Source organism: Acipenser ruthenus, chromosome 8 (assembly GCF_902713425.1).
Source record: "Acipenser ruthenus chromosome 8, fAciRut3.2 maternal haplotype, whole genome shotgun sequence".
Classification (NCBI taxonomy): Eukaryota; Metazoa; Chordata; class Actinopteri; order Acipenseriformes; family Acipenseridae; genus Acipenser; species Acipenser ruthenus.
In genome coordinates, this window is record NC_081196.1 from 46,799,267 (window position 1) to 46,826,569 (window position 27,303).

At 34.6% G+C, this 27,303-nt stretch overlaps 1 protein-coding gene across 2 annotated transcripts; it reads right to left on the reverse strand.

Moving 5' to 3' along the window:
• Window positions 1-474: 474 nt before the first annotated feature.
• Window positions 475-26,201, reverse strand: LOC117406866 (T-box transcription factor TBX15-like). Of its 2 annotated transcripts, none has more exons than XM_059029110.1 (8): window positions 25,727-26,201; window positions 19,711-19,918; window positions 16,298-16,399; window positions 14,376-14,547; window positions 11,680-11,847; window positions 9,491-9,555; window positions 4,246-4,343; window positions 475-2,338 (listed from the first exon to the last, which is right to left on the reverse strand). In XM_059029110.1, exons 1-8 carry the CDS (start codon window positions 25,902-25,904, stop codon window positions 1,557-1,559), a joined length of 1,773 nt encoding a protein of 590 aa, XP_058885093.1. In that variant the 5' UTR covers window positions 25,905-26,201; the 3' UTR covers window positions 475-1,556. The 2 variants fall into 2 exon arrangements, with proteins under 2 accessions (XP_058885093.1, XP_033867116.3); XM_034011225.3 differs by having other exon boundaries at window positions 25,703-26,201.
• Between the last annotated feature and the right edge of the window lie 1,102 nt (window positions 26,202-27,303).

Sequence of the window (27,303 nt, forward strand, 5' to 3'; positions counted from 1 at the left end):
GGCACCACAAAAAAAACTGCTTGTGCTTGCATAATCTCTCACATTTCTATAAACCTTGGTCTATTAATCTACACCTTTGTAGAATGTTGCTAGCCAGTCAGAGTGGAAGTTCCTAATACCAATCACTCTATATGTATTTATTATATACTGTACAATGACAAAAATAATGGCATCAATTAAATACCACTTAGACCAGAGAATAAATAATTTGACCTTATTGATCACAAAAGATACCGTCCATATTAATTATACTTGAGTGTTATTCTCTTCCACTGACAAGATGACAGTATTTTGTTCACTGATTATCTTTGTTGAGAGCAACAGCATCTCTTCTTTGGTCTGCAGTCACAGGTCGACTCCCCCAGATACTTTTGAACAACTAGAACACCATCAGTCTTGCCAAGAAAATAAGTTGTATTTTATACATTGTTAATAACTCATTCAAATCAATCAGAATTATCAAAGTCATTCAGATCCATGCGAATGACTTAAAATGTTTATTGAGCATTGTTTTTGTGCTTTGCCCTTCTATATACAGTTTCTTGCATAGGCCTTTTTTATACATCTGTGTTTTTTTCTTTTTTTTTTTTTTTACATTTTACATACATCTTACTAGCCTTTTTGAATCTATATATTTGCATTAATGCTAGGCACATAAATACATTTATCTACAGCACATCAAAACTTTTATAATTCTGTCTCGTATTACTTTTTGCACACAACTTAAAGCCTTTGCTTTTACCAGGCTGTATTTTAGATAATCCCACAATGCATCTGGTGAAGCAAGAGTTTTAAATATTTCTGGGTACTGGGGAATGGAATGGCATATTTCGAGAATCAATCATATAATTTATCTTAATTACATGATCCTCTGTCTATCTGGTTTCTCAGGACAGTCCCTGTGCAATGCTACTAAATATTTCCATTCCCTTTCTCCCAGTTTTAAATTCAGAAGCTGAAATAGTTAATATACTTTCCACTTATAGTAGAATTATATTCACCCAGATATTCAAACAAGAAACATCTCTTTCCAAAAATGGCTGTGAACCACACTTTTCAATCTTCAGGATCCTAGAATTCACTGTTTGCTTTCTAAACCGAAGACATTTAGTCTATTCTTTTTTAGTTGGTGAGGGTTTCATTTAGAATGATCCATGCAGGGTGATAGTGTCATATATTTAGTTCCCAAGTTTAACAATGTGTCATAAAGGATTGTCCACTTTACAATGGCTCAGGCATGGACTTTTATCATGGCAACAGAAGCAGGTCTATTGTATTGCACATTTGTTGTTATCTGATCTTGCCTTTCCAGTTCCCGGTGGGCGCTGCTGCAGTCCATCACGAAAATTACTGTAAATAGACTTTCCAGCAACAGATTTTCTTCTTATATTTATTTTCATTTCTGTTAATTTAAAAGCGAATCTCTTCAAGGGTTTCAGACAAAGTAGAGGAAAGAGGTTCCTTTTCACCCCTTTGTGTTGCTGCATCACGTATAACAACCATGTTTCCTTCATTTGAGTACATGAAAAAAAAAAAAACCCTAACGACTATCTTGTTTACACCATGTGCACTGACATTTGTGAGGAGGGGCCTGGTACAGTTCCGTACTGACGGCTATCGCAGGCATTTGCGCTTTGCTGGGAAGAAGGGTTGCTGATCATGTGCATCCCATCCATCCCGGTTGATAGGTATTGCCTGTCTCCAAAGGGACCATTAGGGGAAGGCGAGCAGAGTATACTGTTCTGTGATGCTGTCAGTTTCTCTGGACTGGTGGCCAGTCTTGGAGTACCTGGGAAATTATACCCATAGATGTTGTACGGATTGTGCAGGGAGAATGCGTTGTAAGATCCCTGTTGCATGTGGCTTCCGCTGAACATGTGGGAAGAGGAGGAGCTGGAGGCAGAACCTCCTGCCTGCATGACATACTGGAGCTGAGAGGTGGGGAAGGAACCTAATTGGCCACTGTAGGTGTCCATCTTGCTGTTGCCAGGCAAAGCAGCAGGAGAGGCCTGCATTCCAGAAATTAAAGACGGAGTCCTCTGAGGCATGGCATTTTCGAAGGACTGACTGGCAGAAGTGCTTCCGGTTTGTAACCTGCCGTATGAGCTGTCCCCTAAGCCTGGGTAGCTTTGGAGGGCCGCCATGTTGCTCCTGGCACAGGCCGGGTATTCTGAGAGGTTGAGATTGCATAGCTGGCTCTCCCTGCAGCCCACATTAAAGGTGTTGGGTGCCAGGTGAAAGGTGGGAGGAGAGCAGGAAGGAGAAAGGAGATGGGAAGAGGCAGATGGAGATGGAGTACCAGTGCTGGATGTTGTTGGAGATGTTCCTGTGCTTCCCCCTGAAAAAACAAATCAAACATGAATATGTCTCCCGTCCATAAACATCAATTATCAGGAAATCCTATATGTAAGTCAGATTTTAAGATATGTGATAATTAACTCATTTATTCACGCATAATGGGGTATGTTGTTTTTAGCATGGGCCCAAAACCGAAATCGTATTCATATTCTTAATTTGTCCTTTTGCCCTGTACCCCTAAAGTTTACAAGCTGTGTCAGGGGAAGGACTTATTTTGTATTATAGTATAATTAAGTGTTTTGCAGGACTAAGCTAAGAAAAAGGAATAGGAACCTTTAAAAGTATTAAATCATATTGGCTATGCTTTGTATTCAATATGTCAAGTTTTTAGAACCTTGCTAGCATTGTGTGAAATGAGGCACATCTTTGTATTAATGAGATTTTGGCTGAGATTCATTTTTTTGTTTGAAATTTAGTTCAAACTCCTTCGTAAGTAAATAATTCAATCCATTCTTGGCTTGCCTTGCCCTAGCACCATGTGCATTCAATAATAACTATGTGCTGTGTTTTTGCCATGGGTAGGATATTGTGGTGATGTCATGTTGAAAATTTTAAGTTTTTCCTGTATTGTCATGTCTGAACAGAAGAAAGTGCTTTTGAAACTTCAGAAGTCCACATAAAGAGCCATGCACCAGTGTCGAGGCAATTCAGTCTCTGGCCTGCCAGCTTGCCACAAGTTCAAATTGGCTCAGAAGGGCATTCTGGCTCAAAACAGGTAACTGATCTATGCATATTTATCCTTACAAATGAATGTAAAAAATATTTGACTATTGAATTCTAGTCTGAATACCAAACAGCACAGTTTCATGTTCAGGTTTTGGCTATGGTTTTATGCACTATTCTTGGAAGTGTTTAGAAAACATTGCATGTCATTGTTGTATATTTACTGTTATTGGTAATTCAAACAAAAAACACAGCCAAATGTTTGGCTTGTTCAATAAAATGCTACTGTTGATAAAGCAAGGTAGGCTCCATAATGTGAATATTTTCTGTTTACCATGTATATATTCTAGAAATGCAATATGGAATATCAATATTAATGTTACATATTGCAGTGATTGTACTAGACCCGGTCCTGACAAAACCACTTGGGCATAAATTTCAATATAAATTGATCACACAGTTTAAATGGTGTGTGTGCGTGAGTGTGCGCGTGCGTGCGTGTGTGCGTGTGTTTAATTTTACTTGTATTTTAAGTTTTTGGTGATAAATACAATTATACACACTTCAAGGATGTCTCTGTTAGTGTCTTTTCTGCTATAGAATACTGTGAACTAAAACAAGTTTTGATTTAAGTTGAGAAGTCTAAGTTCTAAGTGTTAGTTAGTTTTTTTAGGTAAAGGGTAAAAGCTTACCTCCAAGGAAAAAAACAAAAAAAACAATGTAAATGTTTTAAAACCAGCAAGAAACAGCCCAGAACATCAATTTAGTTTTATATGTAAGGTCTTGCTCAAAAGTAGAAATAAACTCCATAATTCATTGACTGACTGGTGACACAGTCAACATAAAAACCAACATGTGCATAACCATAATCATATTTCAATTTTAGATATGCTGTAACAAACAGGATACAGTATTGAAGTGAGGTCACATAATATATTAGATATTATTTCATACCTATCTGTGACAGATGCCCTGCACATGGAAATGGAAATGGTGCACATACAAAATGTATATATTTGTATTAGGGCAGGAATGTTTGTTTAATAGTTTTGTTTTTATTAAAAATAAAAGTGTGCTCCTCTGTCCTGCCTTTGCTATTCCAGCTGCAAGCCTGCCTTGACTGCAATGCTAACTTTCCACACTATCTATTTATCTATCCAGGAGCTTTATACAACATCAATCAGTAATAAACAGACATTTTAACAATCCCATTGGTTTACACACCTTGTTGTTTCTGCATGGTGGTAAAATCCTCAAAGGTGAGGGTCCGAACTGGGGGTCTCCAAAAAGCATACGTCTCCATGATGGCCTCCAGGCCAGTTCTGTAGGACAGAGAGAGAGAGCGAGAGAGAGCGAGAGGGGGAGAGGGAGAGAGAGTCAGAGGCAGAGCTTTATCCAAAAGGGAGCAATTAACAGGCACAACTTTACTACATGCATAAATCTCCATTATGTTTTATATCTAAACAACTCCCAATTCCCTGTTCCATTTCATACTGATTTATATACTTTGCTGGTCACGTTACTGCAGAAAACACACACTTGAAATGTTTTCTTTTTTTTCATTCAGATGATAATTCACTGGCAATTTGACAAGTTGAGCTCCTGTTAGTTTTAAACGGCTGGGATTGTAATTAGGCAAATTATACTAGCCAATTAGACAAGCATATGCTGCCTCCGTAGACAGTCCCTAGTTTATACAATACACAGCCATGGCCAAAAGATTAGCATCACCCTATAGAATTAAACCTGCTGAATTATGTTATGTTAACATATTGAATTACATAACGCGTTGTAAATTTCCATATAATTAACGAAAAACTGAAATGTGACATTTCTAAATCTAACATGAAATACTGTACTACTATTATGGCTTCCGGTAGACTTTTGCAATACCATTCTGTAGTTTCTTTGATTACATGTTCACACACACACAGAAGTTCTGGCAGCTGTAGACCTCCTGAATAGGACCATACACGTATACATAGACTTAAAGAATAAGGATTGTTTTAAATACGAAGGCACAATAGAAACTATTAAAAATAAGAACGATCCAATTAATCTTTTATACAACAAAAAACATTTCTCAGTTATTGTATTTAAAGACAATGAAACCAGAAGAAAATCTGAATACTGTGGCATAATTAAGAAAGATAATCAAAATAAATCTAAAACAGTAAAAATAAACCAGTTTAAAATAAATAAAATGCAAAATACAGAATTAAACATAAATAGGACAGATAATTCAAAACAGAAAAATAGAAAATGATACCAAATACATTAAAGATAAGACAGAAGACATAGCATTTAATTTATCAAGTAAAACTTTAACCACATCCCAAAAAGCAGTATTGAGTAAAAGATTTAAGCTTATACCAACTAAAAAATACATCGATAAAGATAAACTGGCCACTGAATTAAAGGAGTGGGAGAGACTCATGAGATTAGCAGAATATTTCTTCAATGAAAACATCTCAGATTCAGAGGGTAATTATGAGCATGGGATTAAGGTTAATAGTACAAGCACATGGACTCCTCCGGATGGAAGAGATAAATGGTTAGATATGTATATTGAAGTAGTTAAACAATAAATTATAGTAGGACTAAAGAAAAAATGTAAACTTAATTTAACCAATATTGAAGAACAGGCTATGACTAAGTTGTTAAATAATGATGATATAAGTATAAAACCAGCAGATAAAGGCTCAGGAATAGTGATAATGAACACAGATGACTATATGAAATCTGTAGAATGTGAATTAAATAATACAGATACATATGAAGAAGTTAAAAGCAATAAGATCAATAAATCGGTAAAAGAGGTTAAGGAAATTGCGGAGAGACTATACTATAAAGGAATTATATCAAAATAATTTTAAAAAATACATGCAGCCACATAATGCAAGAACAGGCCTAGCAAGAGGAAATCCTAAAATGCACAAAGAAAATCACCCTATGTGAATGATAGTCAGCACGATTGATAATCCAACACACATAATAGCTGAAATAGCAGAAAAACAACTTAGGTCACACGTTGAGAAATTACCAAGCTATGTTAAGGATACAACACCTTTTTTAAAAAGACTTGAATCATTAAAGGACAACCTTCCAGAGAATACAATTTTATTTTGCATGGATGAAAATTCCTTGTACCCAAGTGTCCCTCGTAAAGGAACTTTAGAAGCTTGTCAAAAAGCACTAGTTAATAGACTAGATAAATCAATACCAACAGCAGAGGTGCTGAACATGATCAGCGTAGTTTTAGAAAACAGTTATTTTACATTTGTTGATAAGAATTACAAATAAAATGATGGTACAGCAATAGGATCTATATTAGGAATGCATTTTGGGGAAATGGGAAGAACAATTACTTTAAAAAAATTAGAAAGAGAACCTTTAGAATACATTTGGTTTGTAGATGATATTTTTGGGGTTTGGACACATGGAGAAGAATCTCTTTTCCAGTTTCATAAAATGGCAAATGAAATGCACAGTAATATTAAGGTGGACCTTCGATGGACAAGAAAAGAAATATAATTTTTAGATACCGTAGTAAAACTTGAAGAAGGTTAAATTGAGACTGACCTCTTCTGTAAACCTACTGACATGCACCAGTATTTGCACATGTCCTCTGCACATCAAATACACACTAAAAGGGCAATCCCAAAGGGTCTAGGAATAAGAATACGAAGAATATGCTCAAAAGAAAGTGTGTGTAAAACAAAGAAATGTATTAAAACAAATCTTTAAAAAAGAGGATACAAAGAAAGAATTATAGAGACAGAGTTAAGAAAAGTGGATAAACTAAAAAGAGATGATCTACAAGATTATAAAAATAGAGATAAAAAGGTAAAAGTCCCATTAGTAATGACTTACTCTAAACTTTTGCTTAATATTTCTAAGATAGTTTGGAATCACTGGCGGATTCTACATAATTCACAAAAATTGAAAAAAGTATTTCTTAAGGCCCAAGTTGTAGCATTCAAAATAGAAGCTAATTTAGGTGATATTTTAGTTCACAGTAAACATAAAAGAATAATTGACAGAATAGGTTCTACAAATACTTGCACTAGTACATGTAAACTGTGTAAATACATGGACAAAAGTAAAAATATAATTAAACATAAGAACAACACATATCCACTAAAAACTAATATCTCCTGTAAATAGCAATGTTGTTTGTGGAATAGCCTGTGGAAAATGTGATGAAATAAAATATGTTGGAGAGACTGGAACAGCTTTATATAAAATAATTCAGAACCAACTTTCATTAATTAGAAATAAAAAACAAAAAATGAAGCAATAGTACAGCACTTCGCCAAGACATGACATAAATGATGTAAAGTTTGTAGTATTAAAACAGCTGAAATTCGACAATGCGACATATAGAAGAATAAAAGAAAGTAAATGGATAAATAGACTGAACACGATTATGCCAGCGGGACTCAACAGAAAAGAATGAACTAATTAACTCCAATAAATATATAACATTTAAATTAATTAATTAATTAATTAATTAACACAATTCATTCAAAAGTTGTGCATGCTGATGCGCTGGGGAGGTTTTGGTTAGTTGAGCTGCCCACGTAGGCACAGTTACAGACACTAAACCTAAAGCCCCTAACGATAACAATAACAATTTTAAAAAATTGTTCCAGTTCAAATGAATGGAGGTGGTCACAACAATAACGATCATTGTAAATGATAACGATAGCTATCATTTTGCCTGTTACAACGATAACGATAAATGTTCCTGGCCAGTCAGGGCTGTATTAAATGTGACATCTTCACCTGCCACATATCATTACAGAAGATGGAAGATGAGAAGATGGAGAAACTAATCTTGGAGGTATATAATGTTATTGCTTTTTCCCCTTTGCTTATAGTGTGCAGTTTTTTCAAGTGAATGAAATCGAAAATATAATTAGGCAGAGGTGTATTTGAATTAAATTGCTCATACTGATGGTACTTTAGCAATACTGTGTTGGGACATGATGGCCTATATTCACAGAGCATTTTCCATAAATTCGCCATCACGTTTTCTGCATTTATAAAGTACCGTCAGTGTGAGCAATTTATTTCAAATACACCTAATAATTCTGTCATTTTAGATTATTTTTTCTGAAGGCTATTAAAATAAGCCGTATCTGCTGTGTTTATAGCCTTCAGAAAAAAAATAAAATAATGCTACCGAATTTGTGGAAAGCGCTTTGTGAATATAGGCCGGTGTGCCAAAGCAGTTAACTTTATTTTCGGGAGCAATGTGGAATCACAAGAACAAAACTTATTGAAAAAAATAAAATAAACTACTGCTTTATCTGTCCTCATGTATCCCATCCTTCTCCTGGAGGTGAGAGGCTCATCACCTTGGAAATGAGGTTAAACAAAACTAATGGCAATAGCAAGGTTCCAGAAACGTGATAATAATAATAATAATAATAAAGCATGTAACTCCACCACGCCTTCTGTTGATCAAATACAACAGGAGTATTTCTTCATGTTCTTCATCACTGTCCCTCCCTTGCTGGAAATACAAGTGGGCATGTACTAAAAAGTTGATTGGCATTTGCTATACAATATATCAGAGCCCTTTTTCATTCTGGTGTGACCGCTCCATAAACGACTTATGGTTATCGTTAAGGTTATCGTTCCAGGTGTGACCGGGGCTTTAGTGATATCCTTATCAACCATATTTTAGAACTTCCTGTATGGAAAATGGTCATAAAGGCTTTTTCAGTTCTATATGCCAACTGCATTTTAATATACTTTTAAAAGTATCAGCTTTTTTTATATATATATCTTTTCATCTGTAGTTTTTTTCTGCAATAAAATGTTCATAATAGTCCATAAATCAGACCCTCTTTTGTTTGAAAAATAAAAAAAAGATGTCTCAAATATCTAATATAATTGGATCCAGATGTATTTTCTTTCATATGCAGAGGGTATGTTTCAGTGCTTCCCTTGTTACTTGATAATTTACAGGCAAAGTAAAGGTCAAGAACTGTGTGTTATCAACCCAAAGATCTGATATTGCAGACAACACATACAGCATATGCCTAACTATGAAACAGTACTGTATACAGTAAAATACCATAATAATAATAATAATAATAATAATAATAATAATAATAATAATAATAATAATAATAATAATAATATCCATTACGTTTTACCATTACTTTCAGAATCATATGTATTATCCTTGATGGTAATCAAATTAAAAATATAATGTAGATGATTTTGTAAGGAAAGATGCAATCAAATAGCAAAAAAAAGAAAAAAAACAACAATATTCAATACATAAATTCATGATTAATGTCTGTATATGTAGGCCTACATACAGTATATGACAGTAGGGGCTAACTACTGTATAAATTAATACAAATCACATGGTAACGTTAGTTAGTACATTATTAGTGCTAATCTAAGTCTGTGAAACCAGCCGTTAGTGTCTGTGGAATATCACAATTACCTGTTTCTTCCAGAGTCCCTGAATCCTTTAGCAAAAGGGTTTCTATCAATTTTTAACCTGGTGATCTGCATGTAAAAGAGAAAACATAATATAAATATTAAATTCATACAGCAATTAACTATAATCACACATGCACTGTGTGACAGATACAAGCATTTTTTTTTTTTGTTCCTGGGTAGTAAGTGTTATTTCCTAATTGCTTATGCCTCAAAAGTATAGAAAATGGCTATTATTCCCCACAAACTTTGCTTTTGTGACCAGGACAGTGATATTTTGAAATTTACCCATTTTCCAGAACATTCCAGTTAGATTCAGTGCTGAGTAAACTTGGAGTAACTTCTAGAACTTTCTAGAACTTTCCAGTAATATAAATAGTAGTATAAATACAGGGGCCTTAAGCCCACCAGTTCAGTTTAGTTCCAGCTGCCTAAGTGGATATATATCTGCATTTTTCTGAGATGGCATCAACAGGCTGCAAGCATCCGGCAGACGCATTTTGCTATGTCTGTGGCCAATTTATCAAGACAAGAGCGAAAAAGTACTCCGTGGAAGCATCTGCTAAGATGTGTGAGGCCTACAAGGCATATTTTGGCATGCCTGTCGGGGATCAAGACAAACCCTGGGCACCTCATTTCACCTGCGAGCACTGCAAAAAAACTCTGGAAGGTAAGATGGACAATTGTTGCTCGGAATTTTATGTTATAAAATTTGTTAAAATTTTTAAAATTGTAAAAGTTTTTAATTTTAAAATGTTTTACAATTTTCAATGTTATTGAAAAAATATATCATATATGAAAAATGTTGCGAGAATCTCTTACACATTAGTCATGGGTGAAATAAATGTATTTTTGTAGGATGGTACAGAGGGGAAAAGAGAGCCATGAAGTTCGCTATCCCAAGAATTTGGCGGGAACCCACTGACCACTCAAGCAACTGCTACTTCTGCATGGTGGACCCTTCCAAACGTCGGACTGGCAAGAATGCACCTGCTATCACGTATCCGGACCTTCCTTCATCCATCGCCCCGGTGCCACACTGCCATGAGCTCCCCGTACCCACTCCTCCGGAGAGAGAGCAGCCGTCTTTAGAAGAGAGCAGCAAGTCAGAGAGCGAGGAAGACGTTGTAGATCCAGATGACAATTTCAGAGGTGGAGCTGAGGAGAGAAACCCATACTACCCCAACCAAAAAGACTACTCACTTCTAAATCTTTTGTAGTCATTTTTGTATTACTTTAGTATAAATACATGTTAATTTGGATTCATATGTTGTTTTTTTCTGACTTTATGTGAACGAAAAGACACAAATTCGCCCATTTTCTCATTGGAAATAGGTAAATTTCAAAATATCACTGTCCTGGTCACAAAAGCAAAGTTTGTGGGGAATAATAGCCATTTTCTATACTTTCGAGGCATAAGCAATTAGGAAATAACACTTACTACCCAGGAACAAAAATTGTGTTACATAGCGTATGGTAGCAGGGATAGTAATTTTCTTAATTTCCCATTTAACATGCAGAGAAAGTTTCTGCTTGGCTTGGCTGAGTTGAAATAATTGCATTTGATGAAACACTGTACATCATAAACGCACGAAAGGAGCAATAAAGTTTAAATCACATCTAACACCCCCCCCCCCAAAAAAAAAGAAAACACCCATACATTATATTATAAAACGTAGTTCCAGATTTAAACTTAAGTAAACTCTTTGAAAATATGAATCAATAAAATAATTTATATGTCTGTGCATCTCTCAGTGTGTATGTGTGTCTGTCTGTCTTACATACCCTGAGGCCATATTTTCAAAGAGTTTACTGTAGTCTTGAATAAACTCTTTTTAAAAAGAGAAAAGCATCTATTGACTACAAATTTAGCATCACACGTCTAAGTAATATAACTGAAGACCTCTTAAGCACTCTCAGGTTGTTTATTTCTGAGTTTTGTACGTTACTGTTGTATTGTTATCTTTCAAAAAGTTAATTAAAACAAATAGCTATTAAAGAGAGCAGTGATGTCTCTTAGAGACTGGATATAAGGATTTTTGCTATTAGGATATTATTACTTTTATATGCATCTGCTGCTTTTTTTAGGGCTTTTTGCGAAGAGTGTAACTTTACTTCAGTGCAATACGAGGTTCCTTCTTCCCTGCTGCTGTGTCCAGAGGTGATGTAAACAGAGACTCTGCAATACCTCACCTGTTGGTTCTGGTAAGCAGTCACAGTGGTGAACACGGTCTCTGGAAAGCTGAATGTTTTCACCCCTTCTCCTGCAGGGACAGGTTTAGTTGGCGAGAGGTCGCTGCTAAAATCCTTCCGAATTACATGAACCCGTGGCTGGTACTTGTGCATGGAGTGAAGAATTATCTGAAATCAAAAACATATAGATCTGTAATAAATGTGGACAGATATGGATAAGCAGCGCCATTATGTTTTCAGTAGTATTTAAAGCTGAATAACATCGTCAGTGTACACAATCAAAGGCTTTCACACCAGTGCAGTCATGTTAGATCTGGATGCTTAAACTTTCCCTGGAGTCTGAACTCTGGTTTTAAATAGTGGCAAAATGAGCGCAGGCCCTTCAGTGCCAGTGGAGACCTCAGGGTCAAAGAGAAAGACATTTTTAAAGCAGTGCAAAAATAGTGACATCAAATGTAATATAGCAGACACTCGGCTGAACAGCTTGCCCTGAGGGACTCCCAATTTGAAGCTTATTCCTCAGCTCAACCTGTAATAAAATGAAGACAATTCTGTATGGACATTTTACTGAACTAGTCCAAAAAGAACCGGATGATCTGAGTGACTGAAGCTTCAAGTGGACTGGTTTTAGAGAGTTATTTTAGCTAATTTTAGCTCATTGCACTCACATGAGTAGCTAAGCTGCATTTTAGTCCAACGGCACACGCTATCAGCCTGATTTTCAGTAGGTAATTCTTCTTTACAGGGAAAATTGAGGTTGTAATGCATTTGCATGGCAAAGGTCTTTGCAACTTTAACAGTATACGTAGACATGCAACTTCTATTTATGATCACCTGAACTGAAACAAACACACACACGACCTGTAGAAAACATACATATAAAAACGGGGGGAAAGGATATTGTGCAAGCCTGTGCAAAACTCTTATGTTCAATGTAATTTTATAGAAGTACAGTCAAGCAGACAGTGATTACATGATAAAGCCTTTGAAATGGCAATTTATTTTGTTCAATAATATTTCAAACATCTCCCACTTCTCAAATATTTGTAGTGGTTCTATATTAAAAAATGCAAAAGTAATGTCTGGGCAAATGTGTAAATATGTAATGCTACCAAAATTAAAATGTTGCCATTATAAATGATTGAGGTCCTGTTGAAAAGTGCACCTGTATTTTGCTTCACTTGGTTTCAATGCAAAATTCATATCCATGCATATTTTTCCAAATTAGCAAAAGTGAAATGTATTTAGGCCACGTTTTGGAAAAAAAATGCTTTTGCTACTTATTCTGACAAATTAAGCAGTATACGTATGGTCTATTTGATGTATGGAAAATCAAGTTTGAACTGTAAAACATCCAGACTTCTGTGCCTCCTTATTTTCACATATAGGTCATGAGTTAAGTTCTGCAACATACACAGTAAAAAGTTACAAAGCTTTCCTTGTTTTAGTGTAGTAGTTTATTCATATAATTAAAATAATGAAGGGTTCTTCCTAAATAATTTGCAGCAGCGTTTTAAGGGAATTTGAAAGGGTCATAATAAACATCAATAAGCCGTTTTAAGGGAATTTGAAAGGGTCATAATAAACATCAATAAGCAAGAGTCCAGATTTCTCTGCCTTGGTTTTATGTAGCAGAGAAACCAATCTGACATAACTACAGTATATGATTCTGGCTCGTGAATAGGTCTAATATATAGAAAAACAATGAATAGCCATTAAAGAGTAAGTAGCAGGGTTCTGAAAAATATAGCGTTATACATCCTCACGTGTTGCTACAACTGTTTAAATAACGTACCTGTACACTTTATTTTCATTGTTAACATTCTGACAACTTTGTACACTTTCAAAGCTCTTTTCAAAATGTCCTTGGGGTTGAGATCTGTCCTCTAAATAACTGCAGGACAAATGATTAAAAACAAAACAAGTGCTCTGGGTTTTCTGTTCCGTACCACATCATGGATCGTTATTGCTGTGTTACCTGTTTGACAATGTGGGCAACAATCCTTACACTATCAGTGCACTGGAGCGGACATTTTTTGAGAGCTTTGAAACAGACTTTAAAGTTATGTGTAAAAAGTTATCAGGATGTTAACAATGAAAAGAAAAATTACAGGTATGTTATTTAAACAGTTGTAGCAACAGTGTAACGCTATATTTTATGGAACCCCATAACTTCCGCTTCAAGGTGCTTCTGAAACATAGATTTTGAAGGCCATTTTCCCAGTGTCACTTCATCTTTAAAAGTCACTTTACTGGAATATAAACTAAAATGAAAGAAAAGTCAAAGGGCCGTGGCTGCAGACCTAGTTATTAAATGACTGCATGTAATAACTATGTCTCTTTCTGCTTCAGATACCATATGTGGACCTCTGTTTAGAGTTAATCACAAGACTCCAGGTCAGGATCATTAAGGAAATAATGCAAATAAACTGAGTTTGGGCACCCGTAAATTATTTTAAATGAGACTGAAAATTCCCTGTATACAGAATAGACAGAGGTGATTTTCATATGTGCAGCAATCATGAGATGTATTTAATGTGTATGAAAGCATAAACAAACCAAAAAATCACTATCTATGATAAACCTCGACTGGGCAATATCTATCTAATATATATATTTTTTGGGGGGGAGGGCAGAATGCCATTCTAATCTTTGAATCATCTCCTGCAAGCTGACCAATAGCGGCTTCGACTCACATGTCCTTGATCGTCCAGCTCATTGTTGGTCAGCTTGAGTTTGTCGAAGCTGACCACCTGTCTCATCCAAGTATCTCCTGAGGCCAGTGAGTCGGGATGGATGTAAACCCGAGGAGGGACTGGGGAGTCTGCGTTCCCTGCAACCATCCACTTTGAGCTGTGATACACGTACCTGGCAGGGGAGGGGGGGGATTCAATAGAGAAATTACAACAACTGAGGCACTCAATGCAACGGTTGTATAAATCCCATTTTCATCACAAGATGCAATGTCTTTGTTTTGCAGTGTGAAACTTTATTTTAGAAACTTGCATGATGGAATGATTTGTGTATTGATAGAATAGTGGGAAAGGCCCGGGCGTAATGTCTCATGCAACAATAAATACACAAGCAACTTTTTTTTTCTTTCTTTTTAGAATTCATGCAATGTAATTTAAAACAAATAAAACAGATAAATACATTGCAATCACATAAACAGCCTTGCGAGCCTTATTCTAATCCATTCAGGATATGTATATTTAGAAAAGCTGTTCAGTTCTTATGGAAACTTACAGCTGCCGATGAGGATACAATCATGTCAGCTGAAAATGGGTTTAGTATAAACTTAAAACTTAAAACGCTACCAATAAAGCATTGCTAAGTTCTTGCTTGAAAAATCTAAAAATGTAACCTTTACAAAAAGCACTACTGGTGTTCAAAACTGAAATGCTATTGACAGTAGGCCTACAGTACAGTATATCCTTCCCTGCCAATGCAAAGTGTTCCTCCGCCACGTTATAAGAATGGAACACCACCAAAAATTGCAAAGCAGCTGTTTGACTTTAGCTCTGGCCCTGTTTATAGTTTACCCACTTATCTTTTTGCTTCAGTCCCAGCCATTGCTAAAGGGTAAAACTCACAAAACCCTCACTTCATTTTTTTGTTTGGTTTTGTTATTGCTTGGGTGCATTAAATGCTCTCCTGCTGAGAATCTCAAGCATTTCCATAATTTCCTGTTTAGAGTTCTGTTTATGGTTATGGTCTGCATAGCAGGGAAAGTGTTAAAGGAGAAACCTAACCCTGAAACAGAACTGGAAATTTGATTATCCTCTTTCATCTTCCATAAATCTGCCATCTGGCACAAGCACAATCAATAAAGACAGGCGTTTATATGACACTCTCCTAGACAGATGGAAACTCCTGCTTCCTTATATACACATGCAAAACACGCTGTCCACTCAGGGCGTCTTAATGAGCAGGTAGCAATCCCCCAATATAGCCATGCCAAGACAGCATGTGCACTTGAGCACACATCTTTGTGACTTTGTAAGCAGACTTAAATGTGAATAATTAAGCATATGAGCAGAAGTGTACATGCATATCTGCAAGATCATGCTAATGTACGTAAAAGTGTTTAAGCAAAAGGGCAGGCATTTTTGTCCATGTGCAGCCTTGTGCTTTTGTGCAAAAAAGAGATACTATAATTGTTGTAAAGGTACTCCACGGTAAAAATAAATACATAAATGTATCATTAGAACAGAAGAGTCCATATCACACAATCTCCCATTTTAGAGATGATTACATATACACCTCTGCAAGCATTATAAGACCATATTCATATACACATATATATACATTTGCCTTATGAGAAACTTTTGGAGAATAAAGTTGGTAATTGACAATAACCTGCCTGAAAAATGTAATGCTATCATGCTCAGAATAAGAAATAATCCAGGAAATGAACAGTATGTCCAAGTCATCATAACTGTATTTCATCTTCTTCCACCATTTGCCTGAGAGCCTTGCCAGCCTACAATTATTAGTTCATCACAGTTTGTTTTTGATCAACTTTAACATCATTATATAAATATAACTTAATGAACACTTGATTTGGACTTCATTGCTTTATAACAGGTTTGAAGTACTGAAGAATAGGTTCATTTACCTATATCTCTTGTTGTCCACTGGAACTATATCCATGGCAATGTAGTATTGCTGATGGGGATCTAGGCCCAGGATTTTGACTCTCATCGCTGGAAACATACGCCTGTGAAAAAACAAGACAAAACATAAATAATGTAATATTTGGTTTAAAATGTGATTATATTAACATCGAGACAATAAAATTAATGAAAAAAAAAAACAGCAGCTTATAATTAGATGATCCGATCAGAAAACAAATGTAAGGCTATTAAACTATCAAAAAAGTGTAATAACAAGAACAAACAACTGCAGGAAGGTGAGAGTACTTAATTTAGCGGAGTTTATATGTCTGTTATACGCCATTTCAGTTATTTAATTCCAATGAAAATCTGTCCTCGCAAAGACCTAAAAACCACATGCTATCAAGTGTGTCTCAAGTCTCGAGATGTACAGGATTCATTATGCAATGCTGAGTAACTTATTTGTGTGGCAAGACATGTCACATTAAATGCTGAGTAAACTATAACTTATTTTTCCGGAGAAAAACAATGTTAAATTAAATTCAAAGCACACCGATTTCACTGAGAAAATTATATAATTGTGTTTTTATTTTATTTTATGCTTCATAACATTTTATATTTTGATATTTCGTGATAATAACATGTTAATCGGTGAAATTAAATAAATAAATAAATAAAATACATAAATACATTTTTTAAAAACGGTTTACTTCGCCGATTTTTTTTTTTTTTATTTTTTTTTTGGATCAAACCAAATATATAAATATATTTTTTATGGATACTTTTTGACAAATATAGGCACTTTTATCAAAAAAAAAACAAAAAACTTTAAGGTTCGCATACCCAGCATCTGTATAGATAGATAGATAGATAGATAGATAGATAGATAGATAGATAGATAGATAGATAGATAGATAGATAGATAGGCAGATAGATAGGCAGATAGATAGATAATGCCTATGGATTTAACAGGCCGTCCATCACTGAATCAATATGAGGGGCAAATTCAACATTATCACCGTGACCGTTTGCTTTTCTAATAGGCAGCGCTTATAACCTACGTTTCAAAACTGAACCGGTGGTGCAGGTATAACAGGTTATCCTTACCCCGCTTCAAGCAAGGCTGCCGTTACAAATAATCATTAAAATCAGCACATGCAGCAGCGCCTATTTGTTCAAATCATTCGCCACTAGCATAATAAAACGTACATCTTTGCAACAGATTTCAAACACATTTCGTTTGGGTAAAACTTGGTTTTGTGCTTCTAAAGTATTCTATCAAACTATTTATAAACAAACAAAAATAATCTGATGCCTAACATTTAGATTTGCGCAATTTTTTTTTTTTTTTAAAAAAAGCTCCATGCGTGCTGCTTATAAATGGAGTCATTCAAGTGACTTAAATTAAAAATACATACATTATATATATATATATATATATATATATATATATATATATATATATATATATATATATATGGTTAGGCTGTTAGTGATCTTTTTATCTTCTATATATAAAAAAAAAAAAAATGCCGTAAAGCTTTTTGAGCATGTGTGTGAGTCCAGCTAATTCTTTAAGAATAAGACAAGTTGTGAAGAAATATATTAGACTTCCCCATGTTCCACCGACCCTCTCTTCTTCTGCTGAGAGTGTACCCGCTAGCAGCATTGATTTTATTTGCACTTTTCGGTCCTTTTTATAACATTTCCTATTGACGTGTACTTCTTTTAACACTGTCTGTAAGTTAGCTCTGCTAGTTTAATTCTTCTGACTCCACAACTTGTTCCGCGACAGAACATTTCTGTAGACGGCACATGTCGCATGTGTTCTAACATATTTAATAATTGCACTTATTAAATAACGCTTTATTAGTAGCACCATTATGTGTTTATGGCGCAGTTTGAAACGTGTACAATACGTGGGCGTATATAAAATTGCTTATACAGCATAGATAGAAAATGCGGTGTTTGGTACTTAAACCTATATCTGTCTCGTATATGACTAGTGGTTACGTAAATGTTAATTCCGAGACCATTCAAAATACATTCCTTGTATTGCGTGGTTCATATGTTTGTTTGGTTTTTTTGTGTTTGTTTGTTTGTTTTTAATAGTGTACAGTTTGCTGTCCTAACTGTCCTATAGAAGACACCAACTGTTGGACTGGAATAGAAACAGGTGATAACTGGTCGAAAAGCCTGTCGTATTTGAACATAGGCCTACACAATTTCGCAATATAGAAACGAGCTCCAGAACTCAGTGCAGTTATTTATATATATTTTTTTAATAGTTTAATATGGTTCCAGCAGACTTCCAAGTTTCATTTCATGTGTGCTTTTGAATAAGAGAACTGCAGTGGCTGTATTTTAATACATGTTGATTTTCTTGAAATATGTTGTAGTTAAACTGAATATTCTAGTTAATTACTGTGATTCTTGAAATGTATTTTTATTTACGACTGTAAGTCGTTCTGGATAAGGGTGTCTGCTAAGAAATAAATAAATAAATAAATAAATAAATAAATAAATAAATAAATAATAATAATAATAATAATAATAATAATAATAATAATAATAATAATAATAATAATAATCTCTTATGTTCAGCAAGCCGGATTATCCCTATAAAAGTGTGTTTGTATATTTAAACGACCTCTTGTTTGCATAATGTGTATAAGAACAAGGAAATGAAGGAATCCTGCTACACTTTGCTCCTTGGCTCGCTGGGCTCGCACATTGGTAGTGTCCATTCCTCCAGGGAACATTTTAGGCTGAGCAGCAAACTCAGGGCTAGGCAGCAGGATGTTTCAAAGCAAGTGTTGCCTCTGTGAAATACTTTCAAGACAGGTGGGCTGCCTGGGCCACAATGTTCACATGTAAAATGCATGAACTGCAATTCAAATCATTTATCACTGATAATATGCTTCTGCAATTCAAATGGTGTATCACTGATAACATGCTTTTTATTGACATTTATTTTTGTTCTGCCTATGGCATTTATTCTCCAAGACAAAGATACAAAGATCTGCAAATCACCAGTAAAGAATGTATTTATTTATTTATTTATTTAGTTAGCTATTAATTAAATTGTGCATTTATTTATTTATTTATTTATTTATTTATTTATTTTAGAATAACAAACCGTGGAGCCAATGCTGTACTGCATTTGATAGTTGTCATTGTCATAGTGTATTGGACATTTATCTACTGCAAGTTCACAGAGAACAACGTTTTACTGCAAACCTACAGAATATTTGTGAATAAATTAAAATGCAAAATAAACTCGAATAAACAAACATAGATAGATAGATAGATAGATAGATAGATAGATAGACAGATAGATAGATAGATAGATAGATAGATAGATAGATAGATAGATAGATAGAATTGAGCTCTTACAAATGTTTGTAAATGTTACCTGCCAGCTTTAGTTATGATCATTTCCGTGCCAATCTCATGGAATCTCTTCCAGAGGTCGGAACACTGCAGCTCCACCTGGATCTCTTCCATGGAGGAGGGGGGAGAGGAATCAGAGGGGTTGGGAGCCAGATCTGAGTGGGAGCCAAATGAGCATGATGTCCTTTCAGCATGACCCTCACTGTCAGAACTAGGGCTAGGCTCTGAATCTAACCAGGAGAAAGGAGGAAGAAGCAATTTGAGATTACTTTCGTGTCCTAACTAGGCCATTTCTACTTGCCTTGGTTCATTGTTCCACAAGGGCTTTTGCCATCATTAGTTTGAGACTGAAGGATAGAAAAGAGACAAACTTGATTATTTGTCTGCACCTTCAACCCCTGTGCAAACTTCCTGTAGACAAGTATGCAGTTTTGAGTTAGTAATAACTGCTGTTAATGAAATGGATTGAATTAGGTGTGTTTTCTTTTAATATATTTTAGGGAAAAAATAAATGTCATAAATGTATTACATCTATGCAGTACTGGATCTCAAAATTGCTCTTGTACTTGTTTAGCTCCTATTAAAGAGTAAGTAGCAGGGTTCTGAAACAGTTGGTACAACTGTTTAAACAAAGTACCTGTCATTTTTATTTTCATTGTTAACATCCTGAACCATTTTTACACTTATAATTTTAAAGTCTGTTTCAAAGCTCTTTTCAAAATGTCCGCTCTAGTGCACTGATAGTTATGTTTTTTTTTTTAATTGCTCTTCCTGCAGTGATTTAGAGGACAGATCTCAAACCCCAGTGCACTTTTAAAAATGCAATATTTTTCGGAACCCCACTACTCACTTTTTAATGTCCCCTTTGCAATTAAATATTTTAATAAAAATGAGGACTCAATGCATTTCATTAAGAGTTGCAATTAACTCAACCAGATCAGCTTATGCAGGGAAGCTGTTGAAGTTGACTACTCTAATTGATGATGCAAAAAGCCTTTGTAGGACAATGAACTAAAGCTACCAGAAATGGTCTTCAGGTGTATTTTCAAATGAATTTGTTGAACCAGGATAGAACCCTTGAGCTATACATCTCATGTTCAAGGGGTCCTGTCTTCAGCAGTAAGGCTTGTGGTTATGGATCTTGCTAAGCTTAACATAAACAAGACAAGAATTGGAAACTAAATAACAAGAATGACACGTGGCTAAGAGAAAACTCACTTTTTAAAACCATTTCCATTCTACCTTTAATATTTCCAAGTTCAAGAAGAATAAGACATCACTTTCATTTATAAATGCCGTCAAGCAAATTGATCTGTACACCCAACCTGTTTTTAAATCACATTAAGTGGGACCTTCATGGAAAAATCTAAGAGAAAATAAATGAAAAGGCTCAGTTGTCTTCAGTTCATTTTTATTAGTTATAATAGTACATACAGTATTTCAGCTGTGCCATATGCTATGTGTTAAAAACATAAAAAATGAATCCAAATAAAAAGGCAAAACTAACTTTTAGCAAAAGCAGATTTAACAAAAGACCTTCTGTTACATGAAATATCACTAGCCTGAAATAGGATTTGAAACCAGTTGACTGCAAGTGTATGTTTGAGTTTATAAGGAATCACTAGAAGTATAGATGTGACATGTTTATATGAAAGTTAGCTTTAAAATAGAGAGTTTTATATAATTTATTACACATTACAGAAAAATTAGTACATTTACTGCAGTGAAACTATTCAAGACAAACAGATGCAGGACACAGTAGTAGAGCACAGTTCTAATATATCACATATAACACATATACTAAACGCCCTGCATCTTAAAACTGTCACTGTAACATTGACTTACCAAGCACCCTAATGTGCATCACTAAAAAGCTAAAGATAATTCATTCTTTCTGCACAAAACCACAGTAAGTCCCTCTGCAGCAGATGTTACTTTTCATTTAGCTGTCAATGTATCTGAATTATTTTAACGTCAAGGATTAAATATATCTCTCTTAATAAAAAGTATTAATATGCTGCTAACTAGAGTGAATTCAGCCAACCCCTGTCTGTGTAAACATAAAAAAACTACCTCCACTCACCCATACAAAACCAAGATCTGCTCTTTCCACTCACAAAATTAACACCCCCCTTCTCTCAAAATACCTGTCTTATTTATTTATTTAATTCTAAGTCATGTCTTCACTTTTTTTTAACAGATACTCCTGCCCTTAATAGTTACTTAAAAGCAGCCATCAGAAACTTCAGAGAAGTCAGAAACGCTTTGAGATATCCTCTTTCATAATGGCCTGTGGTGGTCAAACGGTTTGAACGCAGATAAAGCCGGCCCTGAAAACATGTCTACTTTGACATATGATAAGCATTATGTTTGTTTACCTTTCCTGCATTGGACCCTGTACAATGTATTGAGTTGATTATTTGCTTGGCAACTGATATGGGGACCAAGGCAAACAAAAAATATATATATAATAATAAAAAAAGAAACAGTAGACTATTAAAGGCAACCACAATGTGCAAAAGCAACTGCTGGCCGTGTCCCATACTGTAACAAAAAAACATCAGAATGTGTATATTGGAAAGGTTTTCTGCAACTACATTTTTTTTATCATCCTTTAAACAACTTGCAGTATGTACACACAGAATTATTATTTTGTCAATCGTACCTTAGTTAAATGCACACAATATCAATATGACTAGCAGCAATGATGAACAGGTACCCAAGGTCTTCTCATTTACAGTCCTTTAAGTGCACGGAAACAGCACACCCGACATGCCAAAGCCTGTCTCTTTAACCATTTTTTTTTTTTTTTTTTGAGGGGAGCAATCACATTGTTTTGGAGTTTAAGACATTCGGAGGTGCTCTCCAAGTGGACAAAACAAAGAATGTTTCAACACGGCCTTTGTTCACCTTTAAAAACAATGAGACCCCACACCCCCAGCATTGAATGGGTTTCCTTTTTTATGAAAAACGCCGTGGTTTAATCTTGTTATTGAAACACGAGGAATCCTCTGCCACTGTGACTGCTGCCTCCATGCTAAGGACTGCAGATACCAGAGAAGTGCCGAGCTACCCACGCCGGGTTCAAGCTGAGCTCTTCCTGAGGCAGCAGCATAGTCAGTGCATCTCATTTATCTTCCAGCATTACTGCAAGATAATTATTCACAACATGCTAGCATACAGATAGATTACTAATGCATTGCCAAGGCAGTAGGGAAAAAAGAAATTGAGGCAGCTAATATATTTATTGTGCTGAGTGTTGATGTTTTAGTTCCACCCTTTTCATCCATGATGATATTCAGGTTTGCTCGAGAGTTTATGAATGCGTCTATCTAGAAGAATACAATAATCCCACGGGAAGAAGACACATTTGGCTATTTATCAGAGTTCCGTCTGTTGATTTGCATGTACTGTACGCAGTATAAATAAAAAAAAGAAGGGTGATTGTGCATGGAATTATCAATGAAGAAGACAGCGCAGCGGGTTTACATTAAAAAAAAAAACAAGAAAACAAATCGAAGAAGAAGCTTACAAGAAGCAAAATAGGAAATACATCTTTTTTTTTGCTTCTTTTGATCGTATGCCTTTTAAAATGGGTTTAAGTACATTAAACAAAATGCTTTCTAAATTAAACCTCAATGCACCTTCTGAGGCATCGGGAAAAAAATGAGCTGAAATCGTTTCTTATTAGTCCAGACCAGAACGTAACCATTCTGTCCTTAAAATATCACTCAATCTTCAATATGGACAAGATGGACAACATACGGTTATTAATAATCAACAAGATGACCAGATTCTTATAACATTCCTTCCAGTTTTAGTTTTGAAAGGGATTTGAGAGGCAGGGGGCAAGTGAGAAGAGTATTATCACAGTAACCAGTGTATTGAATAATGTTTTCTGGAATTTTTGCAACAGCAAAACAAGGAAAACAGGAGTTTTATATATACAGAGAAAAATTGAAAGCTGTATAAATAATTTAGGACATGAAGGACATGCCTGTAAATTTAAGACATTTTTCAACAGAATTTAATAAAATGTCAGAAAAGTTGTTATAATACATATTATTGTTATAATGTATATATATGTGTGTGTGTGTGTGTGTGTGTGTGTGTGTGTGTGTGTGTGTGTGTCTTACTCTTCTAAATAAAACATATCTAAACAATATAGATTAGGGTTTGTAAAATACAATATTGCAGATGAAATGTATTTAGTAGTTTGGCATAAAAATGTTTTCCAAAATATGTACAGAGAACTGCTAAACAGTTCATTTATTGTAACTTATTATTATTATTATTATTATTATTATTATTATTATTATTATTATTATTATTATTATTATTATTATTATTATTATTTTTATTTTTTTAAACAGATTGTAGCATTTTGCTTTCCATATAACCGCTCATGAAAAAACACAACCTTCCTGTATCTGGTTAAAAAAAAAAAAAGTAGAAATAATAATAATAATAATAATAATAATAATAATAATAATAATAATAATAATAATAATATAAGCAAATAGGCCTCCTGTCAGACACACGTTGAACTACATTAAGAACAAATGCTTAATAAGCAATCTAACATTAACAGACAGGTAAGATAGTGTGTTAAATAGGCTGCATATTATACAGGCCAATTATATTTTTTTTTCATAGGTTTAATTAAAACGAATATGATGTATAGAGCAATACTAAAATAAACTAATTTCAACGTCAACTGAAAGTCTTTAAAGACATCGAAAGGGGCATCTAGTCAAAAAGTCGGTGATTGAATTATATTTAATTTTAGTCGTTCTAAATTCAGCACTATTTAATGTTTAACAATTAGGTGTGTAAACCAAGCTTCTCTGCGTGTGCCAGAGCTAAAGCGAAATGCACTTCTTGTAAGAATATAATTTCTAAATGTATACTATTATGCGAGCACACCAATCGGCGATTTCAAATGATTGCAATTAATTCATGGGTTAAAACCGAACTTAATTCTTAAGATAATTTGGGACTGATCATATATTACCGTATAAATCCCTTTGCTTTCATAAACGAGATTCATTGTGAGATGCTAAATTGAATAGAAAACTATTTTACACCCAAAGTTCCATATATTGTGTAAATATTATAAATAATACAGAGGTCTGTTAGTATTGGTATATTGTGATTTTAATAATTCATAATTGCATTTAACTGAATTATTGTATTGGTGGAATAGACAGCGTTTACAACACCGGCCTAGATTTCAATTCGATTGTATATCAACGCAGCCAGTGCTGTCTCTGTCTGTAGACGCACAGAATTCGTTTCGGTAATAAAGTATATTCATAAACTTTACATTAAAATAAAACTAATATATGTTTAAAATCGGTGGCATAAGATTGTGTTTAATTTTTATGCATTTCATTTTGGGGTGGATAAGGCCTGCATTGTATTGTTTGTTTAGAAGCTATATTTAAAAACGGTATTTCTACATTTGGGATTGGGTTCTTCTTTGAAATTGCATTTACCCTGTAATTTATAATAAAATGGTTATTAAATATGTACCTCGGTCACTGCGTTATAACGTAGAATTAAAGTAAATTCAAGGGGAGGTGATGGTTATTCTGTCTCGTGACGCCGTAGCGGTCATTTACACGCTTCTATTACAAAAAGTAATGCATGCACAGCGATGTTGCTATCCTATAAGATTTTTTATTATTATTATTTAGAAAGTTTTTTTTTTTTTTTTGCATGAATAATAATTATACGGCTTCATTGGAATTTTCTAGGAGAGCTGTTTTCAATGTATGTTTTATTTTGTAAACCTGCCCCTTACTGAAGAATCAAATGTCTGTAAAAATTGTTTAAAATAAGGCTACGTTTAATAAACTTGCTTAATTTACGTCACTGTGGTTGGTTATCTGGTGTTCGCTGTAAAGCTGGGTTAGTCGTAACGTTTGCCTTCTAGGCTTACATTTCTGAACAAGACAAAACTGAACATTAATGACTAAAATATAAACCGAAATCGGCATTTCAGCACTAACCCGGGTTGATATCCAGGCACTGACCCGGGTCGTCGCCTTCCTCTAGCTGCACATTGGGGCTGAGGTTTTCCATGGAAAGATCCAACTCCTTTTCCTCCCAGTCTCTCAGTTTTCTCTTCTTATTTGTCCCAATCAATGCTTCTACTGAAAAAGCATGAGCTCTGGTACTCAGAGCTGCGGCAGATCTTCGCCTGTCACTCATTTTATACAGCGGATCCAGGGAAAGAAAAAAAAAAAAAACACTCCTTCCAAAATCAACCAAAAAAAAACTGCAACAAGTTAAGATATAGAAAGCAGTTTCCAAAAAGCAATCCAGAATACTCGAAGGAAGAGCTGCATCAGCCTTGCTGGTGAGGCGCCATTCCTAATAGGCTAGGTGTTCTAAAACCTGTCCTAGAATTTATTTTCACGCTCTTCGTCCTTTTTGCTCCTCTTCTTCTCTTTCTTTCGGTCTTTCGATCTGTGTCTCTGATTGATACACACTTGTGTGGAACTTTTTTTTTTCTTTCCAAGAGCTAAGGGCAGGCTCGGCGTGTCTGTCAAAATGTTTGTGACCAATGGGGAGTGCGGAAAGCCAGAGAGCCAAAAAATGACATCCAATGGCAAACGAGAGAAACACTTACTCTGAGTAAGAAACGCTTTGGCCAGATGGTAATTCCTGGACATTTTACCCTACATTAACCCCATCAGGACCATAGATGATTTGCAGCATACATACATAAATACATACATAAAGAAACAAAAGTAACTAATAAATGAGCAGAAGCGAATAATTGTGATACTTGTTATTGGGAAAAAACGTTTAACTATGATAACACGTAGGTGATCTTGTTAACTTTAGCTCCTTCAGGTTTTTATGGTAAAATGATGTTTAATCTGCATTCTGCGACAGCAACGAACAAAATGTTTGCCAAACTATTAATAACAACAACAACAACAACAACAATAATAATAATAATAATAATAATAATAATAATAATAATAATAATAATAATAATAATAATAATTTATCTAAGCTAAAACAAATATTTATATTACACAATTTGGATGTTGGCGAGTACATAAACTATAGAAGCTACGTTGAAATTCAATAGCCACATGTTGATTATGTTGATGATCTTAATATTGCTCTGAAGAATACAATTAATGAGGGCAACTATTATTGATTTCTTGAAACAGTACAATTGAAGTTTTCTATGGATATGTTTTTTTTTTATTTAAGAAAACGATTTAAATTTCCCATTTTTTTAAAGTTTATAAATCGCCGACAAATAGTTCATTTTTGAGAGAGAGAGAGAGAGAGAGAGAGAGAGAGAGAGAGAGAGAGAGAGAGAGAGAGAGAGAATACATATTTTGTAATCTTTGTAATTTCTATGCTTCAATGTAACCATGGGTCTGCCTAGCATTAGGTTTTAAAGCAACACAGTGATAATATGCACGTTAAATAGTTTGTACATTTTAAATCAAATGAACAAAATCAATATGTCCATAAAGGCCGATATGATATGAAGAAATGATTGGATCTTTAAATTCTTAAATCCATACGTCAGTTTAAGTTGAAAATGAAAAAAAAAAAAAAAAATGTCGAATAGGAAATTCCA

What these genes read in the sequence shown, in the direction of transcription:
- LOC117406866 (XM_034011225.3), bottom strand. Translation starts at nt 25,904, where the DNA reads ATGAGTGACAGGCGAAGATCTGCCGCAGCTCTGAGTACCAGAGCTCAT. An exon ending in ATCATAACTAAAGCTGGCAG is followed by an intron (nt 16,400 to 19,710) that starts GTAACATTTACA and finishes GTTTTTTCACAG; the next exon opens with GCGTATGTTTCCAGCGATGA. An exon ending in CACCATGCAGAAACAACAAG is followed by an intron (nt 2,339 to 4,245) that starts GTGTGTAAACCA and finishes TTGTTTTTTCAG; the next exon opens with GGGGAAGCACAGGAACATCT.